This window comes from Hyposmocoma kahamanoa, unplaced genomic scaffold (genome assembly GCF_003589595.1).
Source record: "Hyposmocoma kahamanoa isolate Upper Pololo Valley unplaced genomic scaffold, ASM358959v1 63, whole genome shotgun sequence".
Lineage (NCBI taxonomy): Eukaryota > Metazoa > Arthropoda > Insecta > Lepidoptera > Cosmopterigidae > Hyposmocoma > Hyposmocoma kahamanoa.
The window spans coordinates 1,901,953-1,914,830 of record NW_020653851.1 but is presented as its reverse complement, the minus strand read 5'-3'; the positions used below and the strand labels follow the sequence as shown (position 1 = coordinate 1,914,830).

General features: G+C 37.7%; 1 protein-coding gene across 1 annotated transcript in view; it reads right to left on the bottom strand.

Annotated features, from left to right (window-relative positions):
- Positions 1-1,598: 1,598 nt before the first annotated feature.
- The window catches only part of LOC113229910 (oxysterol-binding protein-related protein 1-like), a 38,728-nt gene continuing 27,448 nt past the window's right edge, over positions 1,599-12,878 (bottom strand). The window contains exons 7-11 of the mRNA XM_026463602.1: positions 11,869-11,961; positions 10,507-10,582; positions 4,060-4,179; positions 2,106-2,298; positions 1,599-1,626 (exon numbers count right to left, since the gene is read on the bottom strand). Coding sequence (XP_026319387.1) covers positions 1,599-1,626; positions 2,106-2,298; positions 4,060-4,179; positions 10,507-10,582; positions 11,869-11,961 — 510 coding nt within the window. The remainder of the gene's footprint in view (positions 1,627-2,105; positions 2,299-4,059; positions 4,180-10,506; positions 10,583-11,868; positions 11,962-12,878) is intronic.

Here is a 12,878-nt window from a genome sequence, read left to right as displayed (position 1 = left end):
AATAAAGTGAAAATGTTACCTCTTATTTAATGTCATAAAAATTTAAAAAATGTTAAGTTACGACACATTGAAAAGAAATTGTAACTACATGCTGCCCGTTCGTCTTATTATTACACCAAAGTTAACAATAGTGTGGTAATTATGCTAAGCTGAAAAAGCATAAGTACTTGCGCCCATCTTACCTAATATTAAGTATTTTACGAACATTTTTTTACCAAGATGAAAAAGAAAAAGGTTATTAATTGTAATTGAGCATAAATAATTAAATATTTTATTTTTAAATTATCCATATAATGTAAACCTATTATATTGCGTTTGCAGCAAATGTAATTTTTTCTTCGTTTCGTGACAGTGAGACATTTTTTTTTTTTTTTTTAACATTTTCTCGGATTTGACTTTTTGTCACATTTTAACTAAGGGCGGCAGAATTACACGCACATGGGATTTGTCAACTCTACCGCCGTTCGTTGAAAGGGCGCTTGTGCCAAAAACTCAGAAATTGGTAACCTATCACAAACTCGACTTTCTTTTGTCCGAAATAACGTTTGTTCGAATTTTTATTACCCCGAAAACCGAATTATAACGAAACAGTTATTCTTTCAGGATATATGTTGGATGTTTATCGCAAAGACACGATTAGGTTCAGTTCGAAAGAAAAAACATTTACCTCTCAAAATTACTTTCGAGGTTATGAAAATTCGAGCAAACGTTATTTCTGGAAAATGTAATCGGAATTCTGATAGATAACCTCGCAGTATACATAATTTTTTTTTTCAAAAAGTCACATGGGCCCTTTCAATTAACGTCGGCAGAGCTTGTCTCAAGGTGAAACTAGCGCAGTGGCAGTGACCCTAAAATCTTTGCGATTCAAAGCTCGAGTGGCACTGCAACTGTTACGGACCGACGTGTCGTTTACCACGACTTGTTCGTCTCGTAACTTGATATCATAAAAAAAACTCGAACCAGTGTTGGTAGTCTCAACGAGGCATGAGATGATTTAATCATGTCAACTGTGAACATGTTCTGCTTCTTCTTCTTCTTGTCGAGTCAATGTCAATGACAAAAACCAATAAAAAAATCAGTTTTATAATTCTTTGGCCCAGTAAGCAGCCACCTCTATGCCCCTGTTTCTTGCCTTTAGCATGACCCACCTCTATGCCCCTATCTGTTGCCTGTGCGAATATGTTAGTATGTTGAGGCATATTCTTTTCCTTAACACTACTTCTTCTTCCTGTACTTATCCCACGCTAGGTGGGGTCGGCACAACATGTATTTTTCTTCCACTCTACCCTATCAGCAGCCATTTTTATACTCACACGTCTTATCCATATCATCTTTCACACAATCCATCCATCTTTTCTTTGGCCTTCCTTTCCCCTTATATCCCTCCACATTCATACCTAGCACTCTTCTCGTCACATGACATTCTTCTCTCCACATGACAATGTCCATACCATGCTAACCTATTTCTCCTCATCTTTTCCGTCACTGGCGCCGCTTTCAAATTTCCCCTGATGTAGTCATTCCTTATCTTATCCTTTCTCGTCACTCCACACATCTATCTCAACATTCGTATTTCCGCTACATGCACAGTTCGTTCATCCTCCCGTTTCATCGCCCAACATTCTGATCCATACAACATGACAGGTCTAATCACGGTCTTGTATATTTTCCCCTTTAGCATTTGCCGATCGCAAATAGTGCCTGCGACCTGTCTCCATTTCATCCATCCTGCACTTATTCTGTTCTTAACGTCCTGGTCTATCTTTTGCTTAACACTACATTGTACTATAATTCTGATACTTTACTTTCTTGCCACCTCCAAGCCATCTCTATGCCCCTATCTGTTGCCTTTAGCATGAGCCACCTCTATGCCCCTATATGTTGCCTATGCGAATATGTTAGTATGTTGATGCTTCTTCTGTTCATTAACACTACATTGTACTATATTTCCGATACTTTACTTTCTTGAACTTTCTTTAGCTTTTGAATAAATGTCCTTGTTATTAAAAATCCGACTATACGTAACAATTTATTCTCAAACATTTTCACATCATCTTTGGGAGATCCATAAGTAACACGTCCGCCAAAATGTAAGTACTAACCTGGGTTTTGTGTTCTTCCGATACGGTCTGGCGTTGCGATAGACGTGTCCGCCTTGCGAGACGAGGGTGCCGCGCGAGCTGGCAGGGCTGAGGGCCGTGTGCAGGGACTGCCCCGAATCTGAGTCGTTCGACAGGCGACGGACGGGGTCGTGCTGCTGGGGATCCTGCTCTTCGTTCGTCGGGGTCCTGTCGCCTGTACATACGGAAATAAATGTTATCGTCAAGTTGGGTTATTTTAGATTTCCTGATTTGATTATTCTTTTTTTTTATCTGAAAAAAACTTCACGTTTAGTTATACGTAGTGGAAATAAAATGTTAAATGAACAAACATTCTAGATGTCAAAGTGGCCATAACATTGACAGTTATCAAAGAAGTTTTGGTAACTAAGTGTCAAGTTATTACGTAGCATTATGAATCTAATGAATATAGTAGCAGTAGAGCTCCTTGTGAAAGAGTTCGTCCAGGAAAGTACTGCCGCCTTTTCTATTTCTGCCGCCAAGCAGTAATGTCGGCATTACTGCGTTCCGGTTTTGAAGGGTAAGGGTGCGGGTGAAATTACATAATCAAGTTATTTTTCAAATTATCTTACTATACCTATATATGTATAATGTAAATCAATGTCTCCTTTAATATCATATCATTTTTTTTCTTCGAAAACCGGTGGTGAACCATGGTCTTTTTCGGGGGAGTTGTAATGTGTTGCATATTGAAGGAAATAAATAATAAATAAATAAATAAATAACGCACACACTCAACATAGCCCCGCACTAGGGAAACCCTGTGTCGCGGGTGCCATGGACACACATATAGACAACCACAAATTACACCCAAACTCACGAGAGAAATAATTGTAGGTCATACAAACATTTCTCCCGGCCCGGGAATCGAACCTGGGACCTCTGCGTGGCAGTCCGGCATGGTAACCGTTCGGCCACGGAGGCAGTTGAGTAGGCATAAGATTCTTTATATTGTAATTTAATTATTGATTCCCTTCTATTTGCACCATGAACGAATAAACACACTATCTAAAATTGTTCCTGTTTCAGTATACGTCGCTAACCAGATGACATCCCAACTACTTCACTACACAACCAACCTTATATGAGACTACTAGTGGAGTAACCAGACTTATTAATGTTGCGGCTTGAGCCGAAAAGAAGCCTGTGTTGTCCCATAAACCTAAAGTTTTTTTCTAACCAGGGAGTCGACTCAGAACCTTACTACGATAACTCAGTTGTCGACCGATTCGATTTGATGTCGTACGATTTCTTTTCATTTTTATTCACAATAACCGAATCGAACGTCAAACTGTCGTATTCGAAACCGAACCGAAATGACGTCACACCCGTACGATTACTCGAACTTCTCGACCGGCAAAGGCTACAAACATCATTCAGTTATCGAATGAAAGTTACCGGATGTCCTATTGTTAACAAAGCAAGAATGTAATATGAAAATCTATTATTATTTTAAATAAAATCTCAATTTTGTTCAATTTTATTAATTTATTTGAATGCGAGACTAATGCATTCCTATATTTTAGGCCTTTATAGTCTTAAAAATGTATATAAAATATATTCGCCGACTAACTCCGTAAACGTTGTTGAATAACGATATCGTATCATTCGAATGTTCTGAATAGCTCAGAAAGCGTCCTTCGATTCGAGAACGACATCCAATCGAACGATTCGGTAAAAAATATCGAAAAGTTCTGAATCGGGGCCCTGCTCCCTAAACATTCATAAAAGTACGTAACGGAAAATTAAATTCATAGGTACATGCCGCCAGAGATTTGAAGCATCGATCTCTTTTTTATTGCAATCGAGAAGCAACCGGTCACTCACTAACTTACTGCCGCTCCGTTGTTAACAACTTAAATGTAGTTTTAATTAACCAATATTATTATGACCTTGTGGGTTACGTTTTTGTTGTGCAGTATTCTATTTGACTTACCATCCAAACTTCCGATTGGTGTGCGTCTCGTAAGATCGGGGCTGCTGCCCCAAGGACTTAAAGCCCCAAGTGGACTGGACAGACCGGCCGTCACGAGCGTGTCGTCCTCGTCTTCCGACCCTGAGAGGAATAATAATAAATTGTCGCCTTATTTTCTCAAACTCGTATCTTAAAGCACAAAGTTACTTAATTGCATTGTATATACACATTTTGCATACTGATTTCACGTCACATTCCCTTCATATTCACACACTGGCTTTTATCTATTCTTAAAGTAACGCATCCAAATTAACACCCTTGATAAGAAATTTAAAAAAAATAGAAAGTCTTGCGATCGCCTGAATAATCACTCTTTATAAGATACGAGTTTGAGAAAGAAAGGCATTGACTTACAAATAAATGGACGACGGGTCTAATACAAAAACCACGAAAAAAATGTCCCAAGTCAACCTATTTAAACGTAGTGACATGTAAAGGAATATGAAAAAGCTAAAACGGCTGTCTAATTTTGCTTGCTTCGCTGTCAGTCGAACAAACGAAGACTAAAGCGTGAATGACGCTCTGTATACGATTTTAACGCCCTATAAGTTCGGACACTTTTTAGCGCAGACCCGACGTCCAATATAATTGTAAGTCAATGAAGAAAGGCACCGAAATGCAAAAAAGCGATGCTGCTCGATAAGACACGTATCGTTCGCATATCTTATAGTCAATGGGTTTTTTTTAATGTAAAACAGTCGAACGTTTGCTACAATCTTTTTTAACCGACTTCAAAAAACGGAGGTTCTCAATTCGACTGTATTTTTTTTGTGTGCATGTTACGCGATTGCTTAGGAATTTGTGAACCGGTTTTGATAATTTTTTTTTTTTAAATAAAATTTTTAAAATATTCCACCTCTAAGGGTGGCAAAGTATGGAATTAATCCGGTTTCCGGTTCCGGGATTGTTAAGTTTTTCGTTTGTTTGTATGTATACAGGGTGTAACCGCAAGGTGTAGTCATATTAAAGGAGCCAAACCTATACTTGATCTAGACCCTCTGTGCAAAATATCAAATAAAAATAAGTGACTTTTAATGTTGATATAACTTTAATTATGTTTGTATAAATAGTGATTGTCCGAAACAACCACTGCGTCACAACTCTATTGCTAGTTACGTTACTACGACTTCACAAATTCATTAATGAAACCTGGGCGGCCGCAAGCGGGGCGAAAGAACAGCTGACTACAATTGAAATGCCACTGTAAAAACATGATTTGAATATGTTGATAACACGTTAATATTAAGTAACAAAATCTTTAAATACCTAGAAAAATCGAATTATTTCTAACAATATTATTTTATGCCATTCCTAGGTACGTACTTATTTACATACAATTTAAAGGATATTTATTTACTTATTAAGCCCGTAGTTACGCACGCCTTCATCGTATACACATTCTACATAATTTTGTATTAATACATTTATTTACGACAATTTTACAATAGTGGATACTTTTTTAATTGGTACTTACCTACTGTGCAATTCATACACGTTTTAATGAATTTCCTACGAATTGTAATTCACTGTTGTACAATGTACGAAATATTGACTTGTTTACGATAATTTTGAATAATAAGTACAATCACTACACGCACTGCTGGCACATTTCACACATTTACAGGTAAGGTTCAAAATGCCGACCTCCATGCAATATGCATATTTCCGTGCGTCGGTACAGAGACTGCTCTACTCTTTGAAGCATCTGCCGAGTGATTTGACTAAACGCCATTTCGATCCGCTGCCTCATTTCTTCTGCGCTTTCACAGGACTCCGCATAAACAATATTTTTATATGACCCCCACAAAAAAAATCGAGCGGTGTCAAGTCTGGGGACCACGCTGGCCAGGGTACAGGACCTCCCCGCCCAATCCACTGCGGGAGACGGTCGTTCAGATGGGAACGTACATTTCGAGCAAAATGTGCGGATGCTCCATCGTGCTAGAAAGTCATCCCGTGTTCCATCACGAGTCTCACGTATTGTGTCACTGGCAGGGCCATCAGAACGTCATCCAAGTCTTCTGTTAGGAATCTTAAATAATTGGCCCCATTCAGACTTGCCGGCAAAAACACTAGACCGATGACGGCACAACCTATTATACCAGCCCACACGTTAATCCGCCACTGTTGTTGAAAATTTGATTCCCTTGATACGCGGGGATTCAAATGAGTCCAAAAATGTTCATTATGCATATTGATAATGCCCGCACGCGTAAATGACGCCTCGTCTGTCCACAGTACCGACGAAGCGAAGTCGGGAGACCTCCCAACCTGGTCGCGGTAGGTACCAGCGGCAAAATGCCAAACGTAGATCATAGTCCGCTTGTAACAGCTCCTGCGTTCTTTGAAAATGGTATGGGTGCTGGCCATCATCCCGTAGCACACGCCACACACTCATATGGTTCACACCACCAAAGGCTGCCGCAGCACGACGAGTACTTGTCTTTGGATTGCCGAGAAAATGTTCCAAAACATCTGCCTCGAATTCTGGGTCTCGTGAACTCGGCCGGCCTTCAGAACTGGAACCACGGAACAATCCACTATTATGAAGTCTCATAACCATCTTCCTGAAGCATTCCACAGCAGGAAATGGTCGACGTCGATTTTCTGGGACGCCATCAATAAACTTTGCCCAATAAATTTGGCGAGGCTGGCGCAAGCTCCCATCGGCTGCGCCTACGCACAACATCATCTCTTAGTAATCACTATTGCTTAAGCGTGACATAGTTTAAATAAACACAAAAACAAGACACAAACAAAACGATGACACCTATTTAGTCCTCACAACGCAAACGGCAATTACAGACTGTTACAAAAAATTAAAAAATAGCACCTCTGCCTCAGCGGCGGCACATCAAAGGACGCCGACTGAAACGCAAATTTTGTAATATAGGGTAACGTTTTCATAATGTACCTACAGGGTGAAATTAAAATTATTACCATCCTTTTGAAATAAGACCCTTCTCCTGATACAAATTACATCATTACATACACATTAAACGAATACCTATATCCTACGTCTACGACCTTCAACGTTGCACTGCATACGCCTTTGTTTGTAAACAAGCTCTGACCATCACCCGTACCACTTCCACATAATGCAAGAACTGACTGAGTGATTACGGATATACTGCACTAAGGAGGCAGTCACCCATCGGAAACTCACGACGTCCGAAACGAAAGCCTAACACACTAACCACTACACCATGGAGGCAGTCGACTATAGGAATCAAATCCACGACCTCCGAAACGAAAGCCTAACACTCTAACCACTACACCATGGAGGCAGTCGACTATAGGAATCAAATCCACGACCTCCGAAAACAAAGCCTAACACTAACCACTACACCATGGAGGCAGTCGACTATGGGAATCAAATCCACAACCGCCGAAACGAAAGCCTAACACTCTAACCACTACACCATAGAGGCAGTCGACTATGGGAATCAAATCCACGACTTCCGAAAAGAAAGCCTAACGCTCTAACCACTAGACTATGGAGGCAGTCGACTATGGGAATCAAATCTACGACATCCGCAAAGAAAACCTAACACTCTAACAACTACCCCATAGAGCCAGTCAACTATGAGAATCGAATCCACGACCTCCGAAACGAGTCTAACATTAACCACTAATCCACATCACCATGTATAAAATCAAATGCTGGCGGCGAAAATCAAAGGTGATATAGGAAATGAAACTATTTTTCCGGATTTAAATCGCGTATATTTGTTTTTTCAAACAAACCGACGTTTCGGTAAATCCGGAAAAATAGTTTCATTTCCTATGTGTAACAATCGCGAAAACCTAAGGACTCAAAGGTGATATTTTTGCCGCCAAAGTTGCCGCCAAAGGCTTGCGACTTCGCTACGATTACGTATCGCGTACGCAAGGCGACTAATCTTGATACTTTGTTTATTTAGGTAAGATTTTTTATGGTTTTACACTATTGCTAATTTAAACTATTCTAAAATATTTCTTTAGATGAGTAGATATTATTAGGAAGTAAGAACCTTAATAGGTTCAACGGATATTAATTATTTCAATTTCACCATGTAATAAACCCATACCCAGAAAGTTGTCGTGTGTAGATAAGTCAAATTAAGCGTAAGCCTGTTGTTAGAAACGTGCGCTCAGCAATAGACGTATGTAAGTTAGTAAAGTACTATTTTTTGCACAAGGTTTAGTCCACTGCACTTGCATAGTAAGTACTGGTTGGAAACTTGACATTCTCGCATCTTTGAAGATTTCGGCAATTATCTCCGAAATCCAAGTTTTCTCACGATATTTTCATTTCCAAGCAAGTGATGAAAATTTATTTTATTTTTATTTTTTATTTTTTATTTATGGCACAATGTACAGACATCAGATACAGAAAGTGAGGAAAATAAAAACACTTAAAAATTAATACAACAGGCATATCTGTGCCCAATTATTACTGTGCTCAACATTCATTTTAAAACATTTAGATATACTTAAACAGACACTAAATCAATCATAAAAAAAAAATTAAAATTACAATAATTAATTCGTGGTCAACGATCAAAACTAATTTCTTGACGTTTACCGACCTTCAGGTTGCACCTTTACGATGAAAGTGTCCCAATACAAAATTTCAACTTTTTGGGAATAAAAAAGAAAATAAGATTTCAAGTTTTTTCATATTTTCATATTATTTTATTTATTACCTACTCTTGAAGTACTAAAGGTGATGGCCTTATTAGTCTTTGAAAATAATGAGGAAAAATGGAACTTTACAACTGAAAATTGTTTCTGATCATTTTAATGTTCAACAATTTAAAAACATAATTTACAAAAACTAGTCGCCAATAGGTCTTTTTTTTAACGATTTTTTGTTATCATTTAACGTATTAAGAATTAAGTCTTTTTAATGTTCATCAGCTAAGCAAGATGTCATAACCCTTGATATTGTTTTGTGGTCCCTGTTTCACAATTAAAAAAGAAGAAAGTCCACGAAACAAAAAAGTAAGTCCCTTTAAAAAGTAAGTTACTAAAAAAATTTTTTTTTTAAATATTAAGCGACGGGTCGAACAAGTCGTGTACCCGGTGGAAAGCGTCACGCCTGTCCATAACAGTAGCACTGCCGCTCGAAGGCTACTGCTACGGCGTCCATCTCTCTGAGACATAGTTGACAAGTCCCATGTGCCTGTAATTTCACCAGCACCCTTACCCTTCAAAACTGTAACACGGTAATGTGGCAGTACTACCCTGGACGAACTCACAAGGAGCTCTACTGCTACTAGTGATTTTTGAATATGATTTTCGGAACGAAAATGGCTCAAATGCTAATCCGTCAGTGGCAGCGTGTTGTCTTTGCAAATGCAGATTCAACAATAAATGCGGCGTTAATATTTCGACGCGGGAGTAGAATTTTTAAACTGAAAGAACAAAATGAAAGGGACCTTTATGAATCAGTGCTATTCGAGCTTTAATTGCACAATTTCATCTTCACCACAGTGTGACTAATGTAACAAAATATTTTTTTAAGATGGTTTTACGGTATAAACTCATTTTTTAATTTTTTGATTTGGGTCGCTTTCATTGTAAGGGTGCGAAGTATTAGTCGGATAATTGCGTCATATTGCGTCATGCGTTAGAAGAAACATACCGACGCCGCCATGCGTTAGAACAGTACCGACGGATAGAAAGAGACAAATTTCATTCATTAAAATACAATAGATGAATGCGTATGGTAAAAAGAAACAGAGATAACTTTAAATATGTGTTTTTTAGAGGACATTAGTTTTATTAATGGATATTAAATGGAAATTTGTGTATTTTGCATGTTTGAAGATATGAAGTTAACGAAACCATATTACGTTATTATGTACTAAGTTTTAAATAATAGTTTTATTATGAACTAGTGTATTTTGGCAAAGTAATCGATAATATTTATTTTTCATTAAATGTTCACACGCATATTACATGAATAAAATAATAATAAATTTAGTAAATTATAACATAGTAATAAGAATATGGCATTAAGTACTTTATCATTTACAATAACATGCCTGAATTTCACAATTTTTTCAAGTTACGTAATTTGGTTGTATTATGATACTCAATAGAGATGTGATGTGACTATTTATTTTCGTTAAATGACATCAGCTGATCGAAACTGTTCATGGCGAAATTTCCATAAATAACGTAGTTTGTACTAAAACAACTTTGCTAAATAGTTTCATACCATTAACTAAATCCGACCTTCAAATATGACTACACCTTGCTGTTACACCCTGTATATAAGCAAAATTTGAAATCGGTTCCTTTTTTTTTTGTTGTCAACGATGTCACTATCGTATGTGTCACTGTCAGAGGTAAACAAGCCGACATATAAAATGCTGGCATTGTATTGCATTAAATGGATTTATTGCAATAATTTACTACCTTCATATACGTCGAAGAAATTCTCTTTGGACTCGTTTACCGATGACTTTGACGACGATTTCTTCTTTCGTTTGCTCTGAAACAAAATAAAATTGAAACGGAAATGTTATTAGTGAACCCTGAATGTGTTAGTCAGACAGAGATCGCAAAGGGTTGTGCTGATAATGTTATTTTAAAATTGACTTACGTATCTATGGTCGTACCATATTAAATAAATAAATTGTTGAAAATAATTATGGTGAAATTACAGGCACATGGGACTTGTTAGCTTATGTCTCAGGGTGACAGGGCAGTGCCCGTCAGATCTTTGCTATGTCGCTTACCATCAGGCACACGATTTGTTCGTCTGTCACTTGATATTATAAAAAAAAGTTCAACGTTCGTTGTCACTAACCATGTAGCCGCATCAGCGAGAATTTATGTATATTTTATTTTGAGAACTTGCGTAAATTTAAGAAAAAAGATCCTATTTTATTTCCATCTTAGTTGTATTTCGAACTATTTTTTAATTACCGGGATGAAACTGCCTCCGTGGCCGAACGGTACTGCCGCGCAGAGGTCCTAGGTTCGATTCCGGGGCCGGGAGAAATATTTGTATGGCCTACATTTATTTCTCTCGTGAGTTTGGGTGTAATTTGTGTTTGTCTATGTATGTGTCCATGGCACCCGCGACACAGGGTTTCCCTAGTGCGGGGCTATGTTGAGTGTGTGCATTATTATTATTATTATTATGTGATTGTTGACCATATGGTCCTGGCAGAAAACCAGCGCTATTTGTCTTTACGGTCTACAGTATTCATGCTGAGTCAGGGCCATTTCAGTATAAATTGTCGCAAATAGGTACATTCAGTATAAAATTTGTTTTTTTCTACAAATATGTGTTCATATCATTGTGTACTGATTTATGTTCCAGGTGCTTTTGCATTATACCCTGTGAAGTGATCGTAAATATTTATTTATTCTGGTATTTGTGCTGAATAAACGTTTTACCCACCCGTCCGTCCGTCCGTCCGTCCGTCCGTCCGTCCATCCGTCCATCCGTCCATCCATCTATCCATCCATCCATCTATCCAGCCATTCATCTAGCCATCCATCCATCTTTCTCCGAAAGCGACGCAACCTATTTTTTTGGCTCGAATCTAGTTTGTATAATTGACATAGATGTCATTACGCTGTGGTTACAGAAAAACACTTCCATTACGAATGTAACTCATATGCTCGCATTACTGCTTAGCAGTAGAAATCGGTGGCAGGTGGCATATGGTGGCAGTTACTTCCCAGGACCAACTCTTTCACAAGGGAATCTACTGGTAATAGGAGCAGTATCCAAATATTCAAGCTACAAACACTTAAAAATATTACCTTAGTAAGTTCTTCAGCGACGGACATTTCAAGGGCGTGATGCGTTCTTGCTAAAGCTGCTAACGCCTCTTCTAAAACTCTGTTGCGTTCAATCTGTGAAAAATGTACCAAACGTGCTAAACAACCACACGTACCATGAGTCCAAACAACGGAATTCACTTCGGGGTACTACCCAGAACACCCAGACTAGAACCAATTCAGAAAAGTTCATTTCCCAAATTGGTCCTGCCGGCAATCGAACCCGGGTCACCGAGATCGTAAAAAATTGCTAGCTTCTATATATTTATCTAAATACTGCCCTCGGAATGAAAAAAGGCATAACTGCTGTATAAAGTACGCATAGTTGTTCCTTTTTTCGTTACGAGGGCAGAATAGCCTTTATATATTACCTAATTGGAGGTAGAGAACCTGACTAGCCTAGTGAGCGAATTTTTTAATTTTCTAAGTCAACATGTCTTAAAAATGACAACTATTTGATGCGTAAAATGGAATATTTGTCCATAGAGATTTACACCATAGAATCGATAAATCGAATCGGTTATTGTGTATCTCGCATCAATACGTGTGTAAATTGTATTACAATGTCCTTGTATGCGGGTCGTTTACTTTTGTTTTCAGTTTTGAATGATGTTTTTAGAGTCATTGTTCAAATTTCGTTGAGTTGTTGTTGATTTTATTAATTTGTTGTGTAGTTTTTTATAAACATAATAATTGAATTCTTTTTGTTATCTTTATTATTTGTTCTTAAACTGTAGTCTCTCTTCATTATACATTATCTCGATAAGATATTTAAATCGATTTTTTTATTTCATTTTACATCACTAAATCTAAAGAAACTTCAAATCTCATACGTCACCGTACCCGTAAAATGAACTAATAATAATAAATTCTTCTCGTATCATAATTTTAACTAAACATTAAAGAGACTGTTAAAATTCCAGTTGTTTTATAATAGTACATTGTGTAATAGGGGTTAAAGTATGAAATTGCCGATTTGTACTGAAAATCTA